This window comes from Hippocampus guttulatus, chromosome 13, assembly GCF_054856545.1.
Source record: "Hippocampus guttulatus isolate MCC_2025c chromosome 13, RoL_Hgut_1.0, whole genome shotgun sequence".
Lineage (NCBI taxonomy): Eukaryota > Metazoa > Chordata > Actinopteri > Syngnathiformes > Syngnathidae > Hippocampus > Hippocampus guttulatus.
In genome coordinates this window covers 4,805,766-4,829,870 of record NC_141273.1, presented here as the reverse complement: position 1 = coordinate 4,829,870, position 24,105 = coordinate 4,805,766, and the positions used below count along the sequence as shown (strand labels likewise).

Here is a 24,105-nt window from a genome sequence, read left to right as displayed (position 1 = left end):
GGTTTGCGCTTCGACCTCACAGTGCAGAGGTGCAGGGTTCGATTGCGGCTCAGGCCTTCCTGTGTGGAGTTGGCATGTTCTCCCCGTGCCTGCGTGGGTTTCCTCCCACATTCGAAAAATATGCAAGGCGCGTTAATGAAACACTCTAAATAGTCCCTAGGTGTGAGTGTGAGCATGAATGGTTGTGTGTCTCCGTGTGCCCTGCGATTGGCTGGCAACCGGTTCAGGGTGTACCCCGCCTACTGCCTGAAGACAGCTGGGATAGGCTCCAGCATCCTAGTGGATTGGAAAACGGATGGATGGATGCCATTGATCACTTCCACATCCCTTAACTAAGCAGGGTCATGTAATAGGTTGTTGCTTTTACTTTTTCCACACGTCTAAGTCTCAGTTTGCATGAGATGGAAGTAAATCTTGACTGTAGGTGGCAGAGATGCTCATTTCAGTTCTTGTTTGTTTGTTTGTTTGTTTGTTTTTAAACAGTGAACTGTGGTTTCATGCTATTTGCGACTACCAAACTGAACCTCAAAGGCAGATAAATAAAAATCACTGAACATTATCGGAGTGTCAACTTCAGACACAAAGACAGAACTCCCCTTATAATTGAGAATAAATAGATTCGAACAGCTTTGTGTAAATTCTGTGTATGAGTATTCCGAAGTGAATAACAGTAATATTACGTCATACTATTTCGGGCCCACTTTAGAGAGATGAGCAAGAGAGAGGCACATTTAAAATGATTTATGTATTTTTGATTGTCAAAACTAACACAATGCAGACATTATTTTCAATGTCTTGTATTTCAAATCAAAGAGATTAGTTTGTTCATGTGAAAATATTCCTTTATGGAAAATGGTTACACTAATTTGCTCAGGTGTGTTGTATTGAATGCTTAACCTGAATTAATTTTCAAGCGCACTCCTCAAACGGCTTCTTGTTCTCTTGGGAAATAATGAAAAATTCAAGTGGGCATCATTCCACGAGAGATAACGATCAATCGATGAAAAACATTTACACGCGAGAGGAATGTGGGTTCTATTCAAGTTGTCTGCACGTGTTTTGAAAAAGTCAATGGTAAGACCAAGGTGGTCACGTGCAGTCTGGTTCCAATTGGTTCAATGCATTTTTTCGTGCACGTTTGTGTATGTGCCGTTTTGGGTGATACAAGTTGTACTGTAGATTCCACAAGATGCTGCTATGAATGAATCATGAGTAAATCTGTGAGTTGTGAATAATAAATGGGAGAAGAGGTAAAAATACAACAACAACAAAAAAGACTGCTGTTATTATTGGTTAATAAGAAACGCTTGAGAATTGCTCGCTAAATCTCATTAGCGCAATACATGCCGGAATGCATATGCACACGCACACACACGCTACAAGTGAAACATGCGCAGGTGTTTCTTTATCCTACATGCCTATTTTTACCTGTGAAGCCTGCCGTTGCCTAGCAATGTGTAATTACATCCCGCACTCTACCAGTGAATGATTAGACGCGATGATGGATGGGTTAACGCGGCCACCGAAGGATGCCTCAGCGCAAGGCTAATTGCACCAGCATTCATGTGTCATACACCCGATACATGTGATGGCCCTCACAGCGCTCTGCCACAGCTGTGCGACCAGCACGATAAAGGTGGACGCTGTGTGCGCCGTTAATCAACAGATAAGAGATGATGAAGGAACTCAACTCTTGATTAACAGATCCACATAGCTCCAATGTGTCTTAAGTACAGACTCGCGGAATGAGCAAGTGACGGTTAGGTATTATTTAACAACTTGGACTGTGTTTCGAGTTGTATGGCATAATATATTGTGTATTTTGTCGGAAATATAGCATCTCCACTCTTTTCTATTTTTCTATCTATGATCTTTTTCTTTTTTTTTAAAAATCTATTTTTACAGCTTCCGGCTATGTTGGTCTTTTCATTTGTGCTTGCTGAGCTGACCAGTCTTTAAACAGTGATTTCTTCACATCTTTGATGAGAAGGCGGATCCCCCCCCCCCCCCCCACCCCAATCTTTCCCTGCCCATCCATTCATTTCCGAAACTGTGTTCAGGACAATTTAGTCTTCAATGAACATTACCTGTTCCTTTTTTCTACAAAAAAAAAGAGCAGTTAGTATTATTAATCAATCCAAATATACTGAACCAACAAATACACTATTTATCAAATCAAACACGATGAAATTTTATGATCTGGTTGAATTTAAAAGAGCACAATTCATGTACAAAGTACACAATAACCTGCTCTGCCACAATACCCAGAAGCTGTTTGAAATTAGAGAGAGTCGCTATGACTTAGTATTAGCCTCTACAAAAAAAAAAAAAACACAAAAAAGAACAAACATTAAGCAAAGGTGTGTTTATGTAATAGGTGTTAATTTGTGGAGTCATTTCAAAGCTAACCGAAAAGGTGTGGATCATGTGAAAGCTGTGTTCAAAAACGGGTTTAAAAAACAAAACAAAAAAATAACGAAATAGTCAGGTTCAGAACGAACCGAATAAGGTTTTTGGATTCCAAAAATGCAGGCTCAGACAAAGTGCAATAACAAAAATCTTTATTTCAGAAAATCGCACCGACAAAGTATAAATTGAAATCGCTGGTCACAAAGAGCCAGAAAAATCAATGCATGAAACTAGAAGCACTTGCAAAGGCCAGGTTCAATCGAACACCGAGAATACACAAATCAAATATCAAAAGTCCAGTAACACAAAAACAATGATCAAGAGCAATAACAGAATAACACAAATACTTAGAAGCAAGGATCTATGAACAAAATGAGAGTGACTATCAATAGTATCGAGAGGTGTCGACCAGGCAGCAAGGTAGTCCTTAAATACACGGCCAGGCTTGATGGAGAAACGTGGCACGGGTGCACCTGCTGGAGGGAAACGCCCTCCACTCCAGCTGGAGCTGAAACGATCAAGACAGAACATGACCTGTATAAATCATCTCTAAGTTGGTGAATTGCTTAAATGCTGCCATTTTTTAGTGCGTTAGATTGAATGTAATGTAACGGAATATTGATTATGAGGATGAGACTATAGAGACAATACAAATGTGCCTGGGTGAGTGCTTATGTCGTGTCTGTACATATCGAACATTGTAGCCATATTTAGAGGACGCATAAGGGTAAGCGCATTTGTACACGTGCGTAGGTCTATATGTTGGTTTTTATTATTATATTAATATTAATCAAGTTCAAATGCACAAAGATCAAGGGGTAGGACGAGAGAGGTTTTTTTTTTTTTGGTTCTTCCTACTTCCTTTGAACATGTAAATTATGTGAAATTAAACTACTTGTTTTTTTTTGTTCTTTTAAATTTTGGCCTTCTGAAAAGAATGTTCATCCACATGCAATCAGCACTTGGTTGAAGAACCTTTTTTATAAATGATGCTGCATCATTGTGATGCGGCATGGAGGCAGTCAGTATGCTGAGGTTATGAAAGGCAAACGTCTGCAGATGACAAGGTAGCCGAGCCATCATTGAATATGATAACTTTAGACTTAACTTCAAGCAACTTGGATTGTGTGTCTCTCCACTCTTTGCGCGCAAGTCCTTTTTTATGTGCCTGGACTTGTGCACTTTTCATTATGTGTATTCCCTCATCCAGGCTTCTGAAACACCCACCGCGCGAAAGCTGGGAACGAACATGGAAATATCTGAGGTGTGATTCACTGACAGCGGAGGCAGAACTCAAATCATGGAAACGCGGATCTTTCATTAGACTTGTGTCATTGAAATCCCTGACAAAGACCTAACACGAGTTAAATTTAAAAATACCTGACACCAGTCGATGCTGCGGGTAGCCGGCCAGTTGGAACATGCAGATAACCCGAGCAACAAGATTTTTTAAAAGTTTTTATTTAAATGTGCTTATCTTTGGAGGTCCATCAATATATAAAATAAAAAAAAGGGAGCGTGCCTATCATGCTCTCTATCAGAGATCCCCAACCATTTCACGAAAAGACATATTTTAAACAACTGGCATTGACAAAGAAAACAAATGATTCAATATAGGAGTCACCATTTAGTATTTAATTGGCAGCCCTGCAACTGTTTCTCTTCCATGAGCCGGTGCCCTCTTAGGTTGTCTTTTTTTGTTTTATAATGCAGAATATGTCTGTGAGCATCGTAAACAAACGACGGAATTGCTAACGTCTGTATAGCCCGCCACTAAATATCACATCTTAAATGCCGCTTGAATAAGTAACCAACAGTGCCTCTGATCAACTTACGATTATGGTTTTTGTTCAGTTTCTCCAACGACATTTAACAGCTTTTTGGATGTCTCTCTTTCATTATTAGTAGTGCATGTAACATACATGTATCTGTCTCCAAATGTGAAATGCAATATGATGTTTAACCTTCGTAGCGCAGATACAATTCCCCCCAAATTCTGGACTAGGTTTTGCTTCACAGTCCTATTTTTGTGCATCATTTTCCATAGCACATTTAGCTTCCACTCATCACATGCACAATTCTGGATCAGGAGCTGTGTTGTGGATTCGTGTCCACTTACACATACAACGTGTGTGTGTGGGTGTGTGGGTACATGCGTGCATGCATGTGTTCAGGTGCTTTATGGTCTCCACATTTGCAGCTGAGGCTGTGGGCTGAGTAATTGCCTGTCTTCATAGGGACAGCGCAGACGCGAGCTAAAAGTCAAGTGTTCCCTTCCTGCCGTGGGCCTCATTTGGATTCCACATTGCTAGCTAGCCAGCTCGTGCCAGCCTTGGGCTTGTATTATTCATGGCTTGACAGATAGCTCTCACTAAAAGCATTGGAAGTGGGCCAGGTGGTGACGATGCGAGGGCGAGACGTCGTTACACCTCACTTTCTGGCGCGGAGAAGGGAAGATGGATTTTAGCCATATAAAGGATTATTTGGAAATAAAAAGATGGTGACATTAACGTTTGAAGAAAAACAACTACGGTAAATTCCTCGACGGGAGGAAGAAGAAGAAGGTAGACAATGATAAAGAGTGGGCTTGGCTGAGAAAGCCAATCAGACAGAATTTTCCAAAGTTTAATGAAACAGTCTTGGGTGAACTGCTTTCCAAAATTTGCTACTGGTTATTGTCATCTGAAATGAACTGTTGATACTTCATTGCAATATCACAATACTTTTTAAGCTACTTTTAAGAGAATTTCTAAAGGGTGAAATGTAACTTTTCCACACACTGATTATCTTTCACATGTTTTGCAACTTTGAACTGAAATCATATCCTCCATCTATGCATGTAATTTCAATTGTACTCTTCCTCATTTGGATCACAGTGGCGTCCGAGCCTTCTGTCTGTATCCAAGCTGAATTTAGGCGAGAGCTGATGGGTTGCCACTAGCGTGAAGCAGATGACAACGGATTTTTCATATGTACCTGACCTCGCTTCAGAACAAATAGTAGACCGGCTACAATCTGACACGACTCAACAATGGGACCACCATGGAGGCAACGACCATGAATGGAAAAATATAATTTACCAGATTACTCAAAATATATTTAGTTATTTAAATGTATTATTGTGTTCATTTAGTCATTCACATAATAACTTAACTACATAACATAATAGCATAACTTCACATAAAAACAACGTGATTTGTGCTAACTGCGTGACATATTGATTTCTCTGCCGCGTTTTTCCACATTGCTTTCTGTCCCTACCCAAACAGCAGGGTGTCATTCTACTCCTAACTAGCGCGTCAATTAGACGAAATGAATGGTGCGTTGAATGAAGTCCATTTTATTTCTTCAAGTGTTTGCACAAAATGTGGATTTTATATCATTGTGAATGTGCTCATCATGTGGCATATCTGAATGTGTGGCTACAATTAAAAAAAAGCAGCAATGAGGCTAAAATAGAGAGACGTCACAAAGACAGAGCATAAGTAAACCCATTCCAAACAGAGGAAGGACACGAGGGGAAGAGGCAACCATCCGCCCCCGTCAAGCTCTCCTCTGTCTCCATGTGCAGAACCAGATAAGGTCGCATTAATCAAAATGTGCCACTTCCTCTGCCAAAATCACATGTCTATGCCATCATCCCCCCCCCCCCGCATCGCCCGCCCCCCTTTCTCTGTGGTATCTGTCACCCAAATGTAAATTTCCATATTTAATGGGAGTGCTTTATATATCTAAAATGAAGCAGTGGGTGTAGGTTGGATCTGTCACTTCTGTCACTACCTTGGGTTCATCCATCTTTTGCAATACTATTGTTAAAATGTCAACAATATGATGGCGCCGAGAAGTGATTGGGTTCTCTATTTAACAGATGTGATCGCTCATAACAGGAGAGCAGTGACTGCGTTTTCAACGCCACACTTTTATTGTAGAACATTAATACAGCTGCATCAAGGTGATCTTTCTCGTGCTGTGCTTCCTGTACACGCCTCTACTGCAATGAAGTAATCCAATTTGGAAATTGTTCCAAATTACAGCAAGAACATCCTTGTGAGTATTTTGACAAGAGAACGTTTTCCGACGCTAACTGGCGTCGGATAAACAGGTGGTGTTTGTGGGAGGGGCGGGGGGGGGTTTCCATCGTCTTCTATTTTTTTTTTTCGAAGCACCTCCCCGAGGAGATACATCAGAGGGAATAACAGATCATGTGCTGTGAGTGTGGAGCGTGCCAGGGGGATCCGGACGCACGGGGGGGATTTACGCGTTGAGGTGGGGGCGGGGGCTGCTTAGGGCATGCCGAAGGCTTTTTAAGATCCTGACCTGCAACCCCTGTACCTCCCAAAATCCTCAGCCCCAGACCTGTCCTCATGCTGCTGCCAACTAAATTGTGTCAATGTCAAAGAGCCTTGCTCCTCTGCTGGGTAGTGGATGCTTAGTAAACAAGGCACGTAGAGGAGGATCACAGCGCAACATTGAAATTACACACACACTCGTACAAATGTAATTCAACTGAAAGTTAAACATTCATTCTACATAGTATTAGTTTGAGTCTTTTCCTTACATTCCAATATGGAGTTAGTCACATTATTATGTTGTTGCCAAATAAAAAAGAAATCCATTAAAACCTGATGATAAGGGTAACCTTCAAGTTTTTTTTGTTGTTGTTGTTTTTTTAATATATATAGTTAGTGATTAGTATAACACTTTGTGAAGCAAGTTGCATTTCTCCCCCAAAAAGAACCTGGTTTGGCAAAATCTATTATATTTTAATACTGAACCATTTAACATGTCTGTACTGATGATGTATAGGGACAGCGAACTTCTTTGAGTTTATTCATTGGTTTGATATTTTGTAAAGTGTTACAGGTACTGAGATAAAGTAAGCTTGGCAAACATCAAGCCAGTGGCTTGCCAAGCGATTAAAAGCAATCATCAACGGGGGGGGTTGCTGACTCGAGAGGTCCGCTGGAAGCCGATTGTCAACATGGGATGGGGAGGAGGGGTGCAGTTGGTTTATGTCTGTTGGGTTGAGTCTCAGGATATTTTTTCATCGACCGGCGTTTGGATGCGCCTCTTCGTTGGATGCCTTGGGTCGCTGTACCCTCACCTCCCCCCATTTAATGCCACTGCATTAATCTTACCTTAAAAAATTATTTGCTGTCAGTAAATTAATCAATTGTCAGGAAATTACAGATCGAATTTGTTTTTAACAAAAATGGTACCGATACTTATGTTTTGCGAGACTAAGAAACAAAAGAAAAAATGAAAGAAAATAATAGTCATTAGAAAGAATGAGGCAAAATCACATTTATGTCCAGTCTTCTAATTTAATACTACAGGTACATTATCTGAATTTATTCCCAAACACTTTTCTCTGTAAATTCGAACAGGCAAACAACTGCTGTGACTTTTGTTGAGACGAATGAATGAGCTGGAAGAGGAAGTCTTGGGCTAGCAGCTAACTTGCTGCCTTGTGCGCGTGTGTTTGAGTTGCATGATTGATTGAAGTCATTACTGTGGGAGAGAGATGCCTTACCTGGCTAATCCAGGAGTGAAGCTGCAGGATGACAGATAGCTGAATTACACGCCACACCAGTCGGCTGCCCAATGAGCTTTACTCATGCTCGAGAACTCAGACTCTACTACCAAATTATGCAAAAGGACGTGTGTGTGTGTGTGCGTGTGTGTGTGTGCGTGTGTGTGTGTGTGTGTGTGTGTGTGTGTGTGTGTGTGTGTGAGAAAGAGCGAGAGAGTGCTACGCATGCACCACACAAACGTTTCACTGCATTCCTGTAGATGCATTCTGTATGACTCTTCTTGAGTATTGTGGGATTTGCCCGATTCGAATTTGCTTGGTTTATCCAATCACAAACATTTTGTGAGGACCGCGGACTTAGGCTAGCCTTTTTTAATTTGTTTGTTGTTTTATACAAGTTACAACAGTTACCAGTGATCTTCATGTAACGGCTGACATTGGTGCATCAAACGATTTAATTATTCGCACTACACTTAAATATCCAAATTTCACATTCTGGTTCATATCATTCATTTTTAGGGGACAGTTCAGCGATGTGCAAAATCTGCAGAAGACTTTTGTGACCGTAACGACAATTTTGCAATTTTGCTCAAATATTTCGCAATTTTTTTGACTCCTCCAGCAATTTTTTTGAAGCGAAGAGCAACAAATCCAGCAGCTTTTTGTGGTTCTATTGGGGATTTCGGGAGACTCTGAAACTCCGCCCGAAGCAAGAGATGTCCACCCTCTCCCCCATCTGGACTCTGTTTGTTGCTTCCTCTATCAGAGTACAGTAATAGGTGGGAAAGCATTCCAGAGACCCAACTACATGTGGCCAAACAATTATTAAGCCAATTTACCATAACTTGACCAAACTCTGTGACACGGTGACCATCAGGTTCTAGACTTTATGTTGACAGCTGTCTGTTTCCAAATCATGTCCTGCTCATACTATTTCTGGAGCCACAATTTTGTCAGAATGGTTATGATGAGGAGGTTGGTTGTTGTATATTTCATAACATTTTTAAATCGACTATCAAAGAATATATGTGGAAATTTGTACAGGATATTACAGTTTGGGGGGTAATTACAATAGATTTTCCTCAAAATATAACACTTTCAAAGGTTAATTCAAGTGTTGCCATCATTTATTCATGTGAAAAGAAATCCTTCATCATTATCATTTTTGTGGGGCATCACCCTGAAATTATAGCTTGTCACAGCAGGACTTGCAATTGTGGAACCATTGATAACAGAAGAAAACCTTCATTTATCTCACAATGGAGAAATTCCCAATTTAGAGCAGCAAAATTATGAAAGGGAGATGTGGAAGAACAAAAAGTACATAAATAAATAGAAATGATCAAATATAAATAGAAGCATACTAAAAATGTATGAGTAGGGTCAGGTATGAGTGAGTCCCGGTTTTCAGGTCTGTCTATTCAATAGCCTGACAACAGTCGGCAGGAATGAGCGGTGGTACCTCTCCTTCTTGCAGCGCGGGTGTATCAGTCTCTGGCTGAAGGAGCTGCCCAGTGCTGTCAGGGTGGCCTGGAGGGGGTGGGAGGGTCTGTCCATCATAGCTTTTAGCTCGGCTCGCATCCTCCAGTTGCCCACCTCCTCCAGAGTGTCCAGGGAGCAGCCCAGGACACTTGTAAGAGTTTTCTAATTTGTTTTTGATGATACACTGGCAAATGTCAAGAAAAAGGTCAACAACTTACTTTTTTATTTATCCAGGTGCGTTAATGGGATTGCAATGGCTTGATATTACAATATTTCCCCATCCTTCAAATTGCATAATGCAATCTGTGCTTCCCCCTATAGTGCTGCTGCAAAAATAAAACAATGCCCCAAATCTGTCGCATCCCGTCTTTTGTGGCCTCTGCTTCATCCCCGAGACGAAGCCTCACCAGTCGCTATATCACCCATCCACTAAACCGCAGCGCCGTGATGGGAATAGTATCAGCAAGGTGCACAAACAGTCTGTGAGGAGGCGTTTGGCGGAAAAAATTAATAAATAAGTCAAGGAAAGAAGCCGATCAACTTGGTGATGCAGGAAGACAGAATGAAAAGGTAGGAAGGCGCCTGCAAGGATTGGGCGACTTGCCCCTCTTGAGTCGTTCCTTGCCTGGACTGTATTGTCATTCGTGTTCTGACTTCGAGGCTCAGACTGAGCAGCGAGTATGCGATGAGGACACTTGCAGTGACATGGATGAAAAGAAGTGTAGCGAGAAGCAAGAGTGTTTTCCTAAAGCTGAGATAGAGCTCATTAGCCGCAGGCTACAAATGTTGGAGATGGGCTATTGAATGAGAACAACAGGCTTATCGAACCACTGAGCTGAACAGACCGCTGCTGGGTTCTGATTCCTCTCAGCGACGTACAACGCACACGCTGTGTTCAACATCAGGAACATTGAAGTCAAGACATCTGAGTTGTTTGTCGTCTTTCCAAACACGAGGAGACTCGAATTAAACAATGCTTAAAATTTTAAGACCCAGGTGGACATGCGGGGGAGAGCTTACATCTGTCTATTAAGTTGCGATGATGAGGGATTATTTAGACACCACAGCTATCACCTTAATATTTTACAAGTTTTAGTAGAATGTGACAGCCATGCTGCTGTGTGCGCGAGGATGAGCTATGGTTGCTGAGATGTGAGATGGAGGCTGAGCCTTCAGAAAACGCCCCAAATTGCAGTCGTCTGCCATGTGCTGAGCCTCCTGCACCAAGACTCTGTCTTTTGTTCTCCGCTGCTTGCGGGAGAAGCCTGACAGCTCTGAAATGATCCGCTCTGCGCTCTCGCTCTATCTTTCACTCTCTCTCTCTCTCTCTCTCTCCGTTGCTCACTCTCTCTCTCTCTCTCTCTCTCAAAACAAAGTGAGGCTGTTAATGGTCAAGAGTCTGAAGTCTCCACTGTCCGGTATGACAGGTATGAGATGATAAAAATAATATCGTAATCTCGCGTCCTCATCTTGCACGGTGTCACTCACGTTGGCTGGAAGGTTGAATGTAAACAAAGAACTGCTAATTTCTTGGTGCTACAAGTTTGCCCATTGGGGAGGAACCTCGCATTCCCACGATGGGAATTGTTTAAATCTCTTGTACAATTTAGTCCTCTCTCTGACTATAATTTATAGCTCTCCATATTTCTTTTAGGATGTATTCTTTGTTGAGTGGTTGCCAGCCAGCTGCATGTAAGCGGCAAAGCACCTAGCGGTTTTGGTGCAGCAGACAAACAAGAGAGAGACATAGTTAGCGAGTGTGACAGTTTTTGGTTTTCTTTGTCCGAGTTTGTTGCAAACAGTTGCAAAAAGTTACAAAGATGTTCATTAGTCCCAAACAGTTTTAATGGTCACAAACAGTTTTTCTTGTCTGCATCAAATTTTGACCATGTCAGAAATTCATTTGCGACAAGAAAAACAGAGACCATTAAAATTGTTGCTGAATGTCTTTGCAACCATTTGCGACCTTGAATGAACCCTGACGGAAAAAAAACATTTGCGACGTGAGCACAGGCTTGCAAACGCCCGTCACTCAGTGAGAGACGACTTTTAACCAAAATAACGAACAATACAGTACTATGCAAAACTAAAAAAAACTTTTCCATAAGGGACTCTGTGTTTCCATGTTTCAAGTAGCATAGCTCATTGTGGTTGTAGATCAGTGTTGTTGAAAAGCGGCAAAAAAAGTTTTTTTAAAAATTATCCAATATCGCCTATACACTTCAAAAACAACTAAGAATCTGTAAGAAAGAAAGAAATGAGAAAAAAGGCAGTCAGAAGAAAGGAAAGAAAGAATTACAGCAGAAGCAGAGCAAGGAGGAATACTACTAAAACAATAGTACTTACTGGGGAAAAATTAAAACAAGAAAAGACATTCAGCTTTGGAGCAGAATCGAATCTGAGTGTGCGACAGAATGCAGCAGGGCAAGCAGCTAAATGGTTCCGTAGACTCTCAAGGGGCAGCTACCGCGCGGCTGTAACTGATGCACTAAGCACGCACACGTTGCCTCTATTGTCGAACGTAGCCCCTACGCGTTGTTTTGAAAATGTATTGTAGTTTCACTCCAAGTCGGAGGGTGTCGCTGCAGCCAATTCCAGCCACAGTCTGTACTGTTCCAAACTGTATTGCAACATCAATCAAGAAGGCAGCGGCACAGGTCGTGTGTGTGTGTGTGTGTTTGTGAGTATAGGTTTCTTGACACACATTGCATATGAAACCTATGCTGCCGCGTGTTACAGATCTTCTCATCCGTGGTGACTAGTAAATGACTCTTAAAGAGGCCTTGTGTCTTGAGGAATCTATCTGAGGAAAGCGAAGTACTAACTCATCACAGCATGCGACTAAATGGACCAATCACAAGATATGACGCGTGTGGCATTCTTCACGCAGCAACAATTTCTGTCGGGTCCGCGTCATGTATTGCAGAGGGAACGCAGAGGTGCTGCGTGACATAATGTGTCAGTCACGTGATGCAAAGGAAGGATCTGATGCTTTCTTGGTGTGGCCGCATGGCTTGTGACTGAAGCTGACTGCCAACCGGTGTGCTCCTCCTTGCTGAACTCCCTGCTGGGCCACCAAGGGGAAACAAAGAAAAAAACAGGGAAAAGTCAACTAACAGAAAAAAAACTAAACAAGATGCAGAGTTGAGCATGCCAGCTAATCTTGGAATACTTGAGACCATTAAAATGTACTCAATATTGGAAAGAGTGCCAGAAGGTCTCAGATATGCTACAATCAAGTAGAAAAAAACCCAGACACAGCAGTGAACATGGCAAACATAGCTAGTGACCCACACTGGAGCAGGGAGGGGGGTGACTTAGCGCCAAAGGAGCCATTCGAGTTATTAGTGTCTTGCTAAAGGACACCGCAACCGTGGTGCCGTTAAGTTCCGGGGATTGACTGTCCATGGCCACATCTATAGTTGTCTCTGTCCACACTTGACAAAGCTGATAGTTTGTTTCTCCTCATCCTAAATGTAATAGAACGAGAGCAGTCGACATATAGCACATCGTAATAACTGAGGTACTAATAATAATAATAATTATTATTATTATTATTATTATTATTATGAAGTGAATAATATTTAAATATACCGTATTTACATGAGGGCGGCAGGGTGCGCGACTGGTCAGCACAGCCGCCTCACATTGCAGAGGTGCAGGGTTGTGGTGGTGTGGAGTTTGCAAGTTCTCCCCATGCCTGCGTAGGTTTTCTCCAGGTTCTCCGGTTTCCTCCCACATTCTAAAAACACGCATGGTAGTTTAATTGAACATTCTGTATTGTCCCTCGGTGTGACTGTGGGTGTGAATGGTTGCACGCCCGTCACCGTCATTAGTAGAAGCGGTTCAGAGAGTGGATGGATGGATGTTACAATGGCATACAGTGTAAACAGCAACAGTAATGTGTTGTATGCAACTTTGTCTGTGTGTGGCAATTACAAAAATCGACTATATATTTGTCTTGCCCAATTTACGCTCTCAAACACAGAAAGAAACATTCTCTCGGTCTATACTTGCTTGTCTGCCTCCAGCTCCCATTTTTTCGAAGGGGACTGGCTACCCTCACAGTCAGCCAGTGAGGATAGCCAATCCCTCATGGATTTCTGGAGGCTATCACCATGGAAACGGTGCTCTGCCACACATGTCTATAGATCCTGCTGCTGGATAGAAGCCACAACCAGAGGTTCTGCATTCCCTGCATCTCTCGTTTACGGAGAAGCAACAATGAGCTGGGGTTGTGGAAGAGATAAGATTTGGGTGATATATAGCGTATGTACTCTTAAATATTTTCAGGTGGCGATACAACGGAGGGAAGCGAGCAGATGAGGTGACGGAGGGAGGAGAAATATGCGGAGAGAAAATTGTGTGACAGGAGTGGAGGATTATAGAGGAAAAATCTGCAGTGAGAAGAGAAGAAGGGGGAAGAGGCAGCCTCACACTTGTGTCATGGAGACAAATAGCATGTGATGCTAATGACTGGCTAAAGCTTTTGCCCCCGCTGAGAAGAGCCACTAATATGACTGCTAATAAAGGTGCCATGCAACGCCGTCGCATTCCAGCAGTCGCTCAGCTGTCACCCAAAATTAGCCAAACAGGAGCCCTCCGTCCCTTGCCTATCCCCCGCCCCCCTGTCTCACATTAAGTCTCCACAAATGGGCTTTCCTCTCCTGAAGTGTTATTTTCCATGTAAGGGCCACTTTCCTCAAAGTGTAATAGAATTTGTTCCATTCCATAATGCTGAGGGTAGCCACTCCATAAAATATGAAGTGGTGTTTTTGCGATGTGAAGCCCTTTTCTTTTTTTGATTGCTACTTCTCCTGCGCACTCCTCCTTGAGAATTTCCCAGGGGACACAATTTTAAGGGACACTTAGAGCACGAGAGAGAGGGGTGTTGGTTTGATTTGTAATTTTTAATCATTAATTGTGCCGATTTAAGCAATCAAACTTTCCTATCCACATTATTCTTTGGTCTAGTTGCAATGTCTTGAAGTTCTAGAGCAGGGGTGTCAAACTCATTTTCGTCGCGGGCCGCATTGTAGTGACAGTTTCCCTTGGAGGGCCGTTGTGACTGTGAAACCATATAAAGGAGTCAACTACTATAATGAGGGTTTTAGTCAGAAGAAAATGCTCACATCTCTCTTATTTATTAAATGTGAGAAGTAGAAATTTTGGTCCAGATTTTAGCAATCATCATAGAAGTTGACATGTTTGATTTGCTTTCGCGGGCCACATAAAATTATGAGGCGGGCCAGATCTGGCCCCCGGGCCTTGAGTTTGTCACCATGCTCTAGTGGTCCAAACTATTTTACTACATGACCAACAGAGGACACCTGTGATTTAGGCATGCTACTTTTTTATCTAAATGGGGTCCCAAGCCTACATTTAAAAAAAAAAAAATATATATATATATATATATATATGTGTGTGTATATATATCTTTCTGTATGTCACTCTGGCAATCCATAAGTGGGCTGCAAAGCAAAATAAAGTCAGAGTTACACAATACACAACAAATCGGCCGTCGTCTTGAAAAAATATATACGATTACACATCTGAGCTCAAATAGGTGCCCTCCTTAATCATGGAAATGCGACTTTTTTCACACTGTGGTTAAAGTGTCTGTTTTACGTTCAGGTTCTAATATCCGCTGGAACGTCTCTGTGTTGCGTTTGCATGCTTCCTTTTCTCATCTCCGTTACAAGTGGATTCAACGGATAAGGGCTTGACAAAAAAAAAAAAAAAACAACCGTGTACTGTACCAAAAATACTATGTTTGAGAGCTAGGCGTGTCTGTTAGCCTGTTCAAGTCTGTACTGGATATCTGTGACAACAGCAGCACAACCCAGAAAAACATGTACAAGTGTCTGTCAACTGCTTACACAGGGGCATTTTAAGTGGAATGGACTATGGATTATTTTCTGTTCGTTAAATCCAAAGTCTGTAACTTCTGGGTTCCATTAATAGAAGTGCCACTGTATCTATAATCACAGTGATTGTGGGAAAACATATTTATTATATGTTATCATGTTGTGTTATCGAAAATCACATTTCTGATGAATACTTGTTTTGTTTTTTTTTACATTATATTTGGAATTGATTTCAATGTAACTAAACCATTTTAACTCCAAGTGGTGTGAGAGTGGGCTGAGATGTTGCATCCAAGGTCACACGGTGACAGCATGAGGGAATGTGGGATGGAGCTGTGGAGGCTCCCTGTTGGTTAGTCATCAGTGGGGTTTGGAACCATCCATCCATCTATTATCTCAACTGTTTTATCCTCACAAGGGTCACGGGCATGCTGGAGCCTATCTCAGCTGGCTTCGGGCATGAGGCGGGGTACACCCTGAAATGGTTGCCAGCCAATCACAGGGTGCACATAAAAACTCACATAATCATACTTAGGGAGAATTTAGTGTGTTCCATTCACCCATCGAGCATCTTTTTGGAATGTGGGAGGAAACCGGAGTACCCGGAGAAACCCTACATGTGCAAACTCCACACACACAAGGCTCAGGCCCAGAATCGAACCTTTGACTTTGGCACGTGAGCTGGACATGGAGCACGTTGATCAAATGATCAACGTGCTGCCCTGGTTTGGGAACAGTGGGGCAAATAATTCTCTCTCTGTGTCATAACAAGCTGACAGTTCAGGGACATCAGGACACCTGAGTTCCAAGATGTCCCGTGGGCCAATAGTCACGGACCAGCAACCATTTTTTAATTGCTTTTAAATTGCCAGTTTTAAAGCACTGGTACAGACAAAGATAATTGTAGAAAATGTTTTCATTAATTTCAAACAGTGTTATTCAATTGCACCAAAAAATGTAGAATAAAATAAAATAAAACAGTGAACTATTAAGAAATGGACCAATCAGGAATAATCAATCCACCTTATAATGTAAACATAATAATTTAATAAGTTATGATCCGACAAAGGGCGTCAGCATCATTGCTACTACCAAATGTGACTGAACGAACGATGACACGATTGATTGCTGCTTTCATCCGGTGGTTGTTGGCTAGTTATTCGCGACTAAACTGCTTATGTTTACGTGGGCAGGCTGTGCAAACGCTGCTCCCATTTCCATTTCAGCACTTGGGTGTTACTTGCTCAAACAAATCATCAGGTGTCTTGTATTGCATTGTTTTTGAAGACATACTGTGCACAACTTCCTCCTCCACATCACTCTGGAGATACAGCTAGGGGAGGAAATATCAAAATAGCTTCATCTTCGGAAGTCATGACTGCCCATCAGCTGCGTGTTTAGCTGTACGTTTGGTCAATTTGTTACAATTAATTTCTGTTTACTGCTTCTTCTTTCATTTAGTCAACGCAACTCAACTCAACTGTATTTATAGAGCACTTTAAAAGGCCCGCAGCCGGTCCACGGACTGGTGGTTGGGCCAACGCAAGTGGAATTAAAAATCATTCACATCAGATTTTCTGCAGCAGCGTCCAATGGATCTGGATCATTTGACTATGTGGGTCAGATATAGGTGAATGTTGCAATGTTGATGTCAGTTGAATATCAAGCAGAGTGGGATTTTACTGAATGTTTACTTCATGTTCTCTCATTAAAAAACTGATTCGTATGTACAATGGTGACCCCGAACTGAAGTGCACTTGACTCCTTTTAAAGATATAATGAGTAGCTGAGAAAACCAGTGTTTGTGATTTATAATCCATTATTGGAGGAAAATACAGCAATTCCAATGTTGTACTCTTTAGAGTAACTCAGGGGCATTAAGTACGGTCTACCATGATGCTATGCTTGCCCTTAAGGGTCGGTGCTTTATTGTCATCTGCATCAATGAGGTTTTGTTGTTGATGTTTTAATGCTTGAAACTAGATCACTTTAGCCTTAATTTTTCATTTGGGTGGAAAAGGTACAGCACATTCAGATTCCTCTACCGCATGCCTCTAACCTATTCTCCTCTCTGGACTTGCCAGCATCTGATCTACTGGGCCCTTGATTTATCTTGAGGGTCCTGGAACGGAGGAACCGCAATGAGTGGCATTTTAATGTGATTTTCAGGTGTTTGGCTGAAAACACCATTGATCACCGTGCTGCATTTTGCTCACCACACACATGCATGCTCACTCACACACACGCACTGCCCCATAGACCCTCATGGAGCCCTGGGGCAGAGGCCTAGTTGTCAGACAGGGAATGAGTTTCCATGTGGGGTTGGATTAATGAAATCGGGCCCTTGGTTGCAGAAGGAGCCGGGGGGTCAGATCATTAAGGAATCCCTGGGCAGAGTGAGATTGAGCCTGCTAGGCAGAATGGACGCTGACTGACTGATGGACATCCAAGGAAAGGGAGTGAGGGAAAGGAGAAGGTGGAACACTTGACTGACAGTGTTCCTGCGGATCCTTAAAAAGTCTAAAGGCATTGAATCCATGAATCTGAATACCAAATAAATTAACCTTCATTTAAAATAAAAAAAATAAATGAATCAATCCAAATGACTTTTGGTAACACCATGCAATCATGTCAGCGGAGCCAACAAAACAGTGATTAGGTTTTATTTAAGATTCCAAAGAGCAGATGCACACTTTGGTCAACATGGGACATTGGAAACTTTGTGATGTTGATGGTTTAAATTGAATTAATTTATTAATTATTTAATTTAATTTCAAATGGAATTAAAATGTCTTCAGAAGTCCTTTTTTTAGCTTGCCTTAAGCTGTAGGAACCATAACTAAGTTGTGATGCTTTTGTAGCAAGAGGTAAAAAGGAAAAACAAAGACACATCCTCTCCCATGCAAGGAACTTTCTAAGTGAAGTTAAAAGTCAATCCATGGACCGTATTTTCCGCACTATAAGGCACTTCGGAGTCTAAGGCGCACCTTCACTGAATGACCTATTTTAAAACTGTTTCATATATAGGGTGCACCACATTATAAGGTGCATAAAATAGAAGCTACAATAGTGGCTGCAGTTGCATTATGCATCCACTAGGAGCCAAAGCTAAACGGAATACAATACAAGACAATACAGCTTTATTTATATTAAGCTTACATAACCGCTGCAGTTGTAACAGTGCTTTACAGAACATTTAAAATACTACGTCCAAGAAATCAAAATATGGATCCATATATAAAGCACACTGAATTATAAGGCGCACTGCCGGCTTTTGAGAAAATGTAATGCTTTTAGGTGCACCTTATAGTGCGGAGAATATGGTATTTTCTTTCCTGCTTGACCTCAGCATATCCAATGAGCTGGAACCTATCCCAAAAACATTGGGCATGATGTGGGAAACCCGAGGCCAGAGGTCTCAAACTCCGGTCCTCAAGGGCCACTTTCTTTGTTGTCAACCCAGAGGGCCAATTGCTTTCTACTAAAGAAATCACTGCAAACCTGATCAAGTCCGACTAATCCAAACTGTACTGTGGCAAACTGAGATGTAGTGCAAACGTTAAGAATTTCTCCTCAGCCAAAGAAGCACCAAACATTAACTTCCCCCAAACTAAATCAATATAGTTCTCACATACAGTACAAAAGCCTGTGCCATTCACTCAGTTGAGACATTTTTTTTCATGTGTAAAAGTAGAGCCGGGCCAAGGGAAATATCCAGAGGTTGTGTGAACGTTTGTAAAATAGCAGCCCAGGGATATTTCACAGCCCAGTGAACGTGCCCAAAACGTGTTTAGCTCCAAGCTTGGAAAGGGGCTTTATTTGATGGCCAAAACACTCAGGGCTCATCAAAATTCTGACTGTGTGGGTTGCTTTTGTTCAAATGTGCCAGATTTGTGCACACAGCCACACACGTGCACGCACTTTCTGTTAAATGGGAAAACACATTCCATACTCACATACACGTTGGTCAGGCAGCTGTTTTGAGCTTGCGGGAGGGAAATAGTTGAAGCCCGTGTGGTCGATAGCCACAACACACACACACATGATCTGATTTGGATTTGTTTTCCTCTTTCAGAAAAAAAAAATGGGGGCCTCGAGGAATGAATTTAAATATTACACGCATTGGCACGGTTCAATTAATCAGACTTCATGTTGTCTCTTTCCCCTTTTTATCACAATTCCAGACAGGCAGTTGTCTTTTGATGTGCTGGGTTTATGTCAGAACAAAGGCACATCAGTCTGCTACGACGTGTTTGCAGAGTGCACTGCGTGATTTTGTTTCGCCTGAAGAACAAATTGGTTTAACCTGCACACAAATGAACTAAACCTCTGTTCGGCTTAAAATAGAAAACACAGCAACATGTAACTGTTTACTGGATTTCAGTATGAATACAATCATTATTCAAATCTAATTAAAGGAGTAAAATATTTATATTCATACTTTTTTGTTGTTGTTGTAATAACAATGTGTAATCAAGTCGTGCTTCTTCCTTCAGTTTGTGGAGCATAGCACCTGAACAAAGAGACCCCCCGCAAAGAAAGTGAACGTTTATGTCCAGGTGAGCCTAAGCGCTAATGGCTGCTCTCTCTTATGTCTCCCATGCAGTGTGTATGGATGCCCCGTGGCCAAGAAGAGAAAGAGTCTAGACAGACAAACCTTGGCGACCTCCCCCAAAAAAAGCACCTACCTCGACGACATGGACAACTCGACAATGGAGGAGTGCTACGAGACGGATGGAACAGAGGAGATGGACGACAGAGAGGAGGAAGAGGATGGACCGCTCGAGGAGGAGGAGGAGGAGGGTGAGGTGGAGGAGGCTGAAGGCTATATGGACTACAACGAAGAGCAAATGGAGCATGAGGAAGGCGAGATGGGGAGAGGGGAGGGTGAGGAAGAGGTAGATGTGGAGGAAGAAGAAGACGAAGAAGAGGAAGAGCGGGTGGAAGAGGAGGAAGAGGAGGAGACAGTGGCAGTGGAGGACTACGAAGAGGGGGAAGAGGAGGAAGGGGAGCAAGGGCAAGGTGAGTAAATTGCAATTCACATCGGAAAACTATGCTGCAATTTCATTAGCGTGTAAAAGAAAAGTTCCTCGTGTGCGTCATTTGCATATTCATGCTTGTATTTACATATTTGATGGCTGTGTGAAGTATTTGGGGCTGGTCGACATGATGTTCAAACATTGTGTTTTGCATTCGAATGAGGGATGAGATCAGGAGCAACGTTCTGGAAGAACAGCATGTCTGTGATCGCATATTCCTGTGAGGGTTTTGTTTTTAGGATTCATTCATTAATTCATTTACAGATTTTGCTAAGTGTATGCAGTCATTTCAAATCTTTTATTCCACTCTATTGATGCAATGACAGCAGTGATAGAACCCTAACTTGTTTCCCTGTAATAGAAAAAAATAATTATCTTAAACGTTGTCTAAATTCAGCTTGGACCACTTTCGCAACTATTTCTGAATGAAATGGTTAATCATCACCTTGGATCCAGTCGAAGAACTGCTCAAGAAAAAAGAGATATATGACACCTGTGTCTCAAGCATTTCCTTTCATCAATCTTAAATTGCACAAATATTACTGCTGTTGACACACAAAACGGTGCTGTGATAAATCCACCGATCCATTTTCGACACTGCTTGTCCTCCTTGGGTTTCACTGGGGGCTTTCCCTGCTTACACTGAACTGGTCAATTGCAGGGCATACTGTATGTGGACAAATAACTATTCACGGTTGCATTGAAGGACAATTTAGATTTTAAAACGGGGGTATCAGTCATTTTTGTCATTAGAAGAGGGAAACCGTCTATGTATAGCATTGACTCATCATATTGTATACAGTGGACGCAACACATTGATGGATAGTTTTGAAATCAGAAGACAAGAAAACAGTTTAAGTGGTCTTTAAAAAGGGTTTGCGAGCAAAAGTGCTTGCAATATCTCACTGTTATTAAAAATGAAACCAATTTATGGTTTCAGTCTAGCTTTTCGCAAGAAATATGTAAATGATGTGTTTGGCATCAATGTTTTTAGACTATTCATCTGGTCTAATGTGCATGTGTTTGGAATGCTCGGGTACCTCACGTGAGAATATGCAAATTCCCCACAGAGTTATTCCATCCGAGACTCAAACCCAGACTTGCTAACTGCGAGTCAGGCATGCTCCCCACTACCTCACTTCGCTGTTGTAGCCACCACCCACTGATGCTAAAAGTAGCTAGTTTTGTGACTGGGATTCGGGAGACTTCTGGCCCATATGTTGGCCCCACCGACCTCTCAACCCTCCCCAATCTTCTTTGACGTGCCTAACACCGGATTTGGCAGGTTTCTCTCCAGCAGACTTTGCTTTGCACCCCCGCATCGCGATTGGACCTGACAGTGCCTTCAAGTCCAATTAAGAGTGAGGCTCTGAGGGGGGAGTGTGTTAACCCCGTTTGACGCTCAGTTCTACCCACCCAAAGTGTTGATGTGGTGCCTGAGCAGCCGCGCTCTTTATTTTCTTGCAAATATGTGAAAACACCATCATAGACTGATTCATTACATCCTGCAGCCGAGCCTTCAACACCGAGACCGGCTCCTTACCGGCCATGTATTTTACCCGGAAACATTTAACACCCAGCACACGATGCATTTCAGACATTATTCACACTCATTCTAAGCACTGAGCTCCGTAATCATAATATAATTTGCCTGATTAGAATTTAATACCTTGCAGCGTTTTAATTGGCAGTATTTTCCCATAGAAGTGCAAAAGAAATCTTTCCATATGCATCAGCATGATACTCCACATTCACCCCGCGACAGCGGTTCCGGATTGTAGATTGCAATCATATAAACGTAATAGAGGTGACATCCCGGAGCTGCTGCTGTGTTCCACTGTGTCATGTACATCGCTGCAGCTAATCCAAAGCCAATTCACGGCAGGATAGCGTCCCGTTTCCTCCCTTAATCTGTTTCACTTCCACGTTCCTTTTGTGTACTGTGATTGCTCCTCTAATTACCTCCCTGTGCCATGTGTCACACCATCGAAAATTAAACCCCACCAGTGCAAGACGCTTCTGTTAGAAGACTTTTTTCTGTCAAAATATCTGCCTGGACATTTGTGACAGTTCCCTCCTTAGCTGAGGAGCAGCAATAGTGGTCTTCGTAGAATGGTTTCGGTCTGTGCGTGTGTGTCTGCGAAACCCCTGACACTAGTATTCACCAAATGCATTTCTGTAGCCACATCCATCATAATGTATGGAACAGTTTTAAGAATGTGAATGTTTGAAACTGTAAAGGAAGGCTTAAACATTGTCTTAAAAATGCATCTGATCACACGAATCTAGAAAAGTTTCTTTATGTAGATCTTTAATCACAGCAGGTGTCTCCTGTACAATTGAAGCTCTTCTGATTGGATACAGTCGAAGACTGCATAGCTGTCAATTGTTGGCAGTACCTGAAAACTAAACACTCAGGTACCAATTTTTTGTCCGGCAACTCTGGGGTAGAGCTGGAGTGTCCAAACTCGGTCCTTTCCATCTCTTCCAGCTGCAACACACCGAATTCAAATCAGGATTGTTCTATCGCTGCTTCACAGCTGGCTGATGAGCTGATCATTTGAATCAGGTATGTTGCAGACGGGAGGGATGGAAAACAGGCAGGACAGCGGCCCTCCAGGCCCAGAGCTGGACATGCCTGGGTTGAGCATGCCGTAAATGCCTGTTCGGCAAACAGCAACATAGGAGACACGTTAATCACTGCAAGAAACACCAAGAACCAAAATGATGAAAACATCAAAGGAAATCAATTTTGTTCTTTGGACGTTTTAATTTTAGAAATAAGGCTTTTTTTTGGCATCTCCTTGTCTATATGTCATTTTTATTTACATGGTGCTAGTTCAAAACAGAACTTATTTCAAGGCACTTTACACAGTGAGCATGTCAAGAACCTGACATCATACATAACTTACGGTACATTAGTTCTCAACGAGGGGCAAATTATGTCAAGGTTGCCAAATTGTGGGCCGATTTTTTTTTTTTTTTTTGCCCAAATGTTTTCTCGTATTATTTTACTAATTACTTCACATCATCAATGGTGGAGTGGTAGTGTGAGGGCAAGGTGGGATCGGTTCCCGCTCAGTGACGGTGTGGATGTGAGTTTGTATGGTTGTTTGTCTCTTTGTGTGCCCTGTGACTGGCTGCCGAAGTCAGCGGGGATCGGCTCCGGCACACGGAGACCCTGAACGGGGTAAGCAGGAATGAAAATGGATGGATGGATGATTACGAAACTTGATAAGAACTTTGAGAACACAGTAACAGAAACCTACAGTAAGGGTGTGTGTTGGACAATAACAAATTGTAAATACTTTTGCAGCCTCTGGGCTGGATGTGAGTAACGAAGATCAACGCTTTTCAATTTGATGAAGTTTTACAAAGCAGTTAAGAAACCTGCCAAAAAGATTGAGTTAAAATATTTGCAACTTCTCCCTGGCCACTTGTTCTTGCAATGTTCGAAGTAGTATGACTGGGGGTGTTGATTTATTTTGGCCAAAATATTCATCTGTATTGAATTCAAAACAGAATAAATTGACGGTGAATCAGAAATTGAGGTGGATGGCGCAAAGAAGACCCAATTAAACTTTAGCATAAAGATTGAGATTCCCCCGCCCACATCACTTTCTTCATCTTCTAGTTGTGCTTTTTTTTTTGTTTCATTTTTTTTAACATATTGTGTTGTTGTATCTCCGCAGGAATACTGTATACAAAGTGTGCATAAGTTTGGTCCTCGAGCTCCGATCCAGCCTGTTTTAGATGTCTCCCTCCTCCAATACAC

At 42.1% G+C, this 24,105-nt stretch overlaps 1 protein-coding gene across 8 annotated transcripts in view; it reads left to right on the top strand.

Annotated features, from left to right (window-relative positions):
* myt1lb (myelin transcription factor 1-like, b) overlaps window positions 1-24,105 on the top strand; it is a 120,557-nt gene that overhangs the window by 55,098 nt on the left and 41,354 nt on the right. For all 8 annotated transcript variants that reach the window (XM_086127334.1, XM_086127335.1, XM_086127339.1 and 5 more), the window contains one exon: window positions 19,898-20,313. In XM_086127334.1, the coding sequence (XP_085983460.1) occupies window positions 19,898-20,313 (416 nt within the window). The remainder of the gene's footprint in view (window positions 1-19,897; window positions 20,314-24,105) is intronic.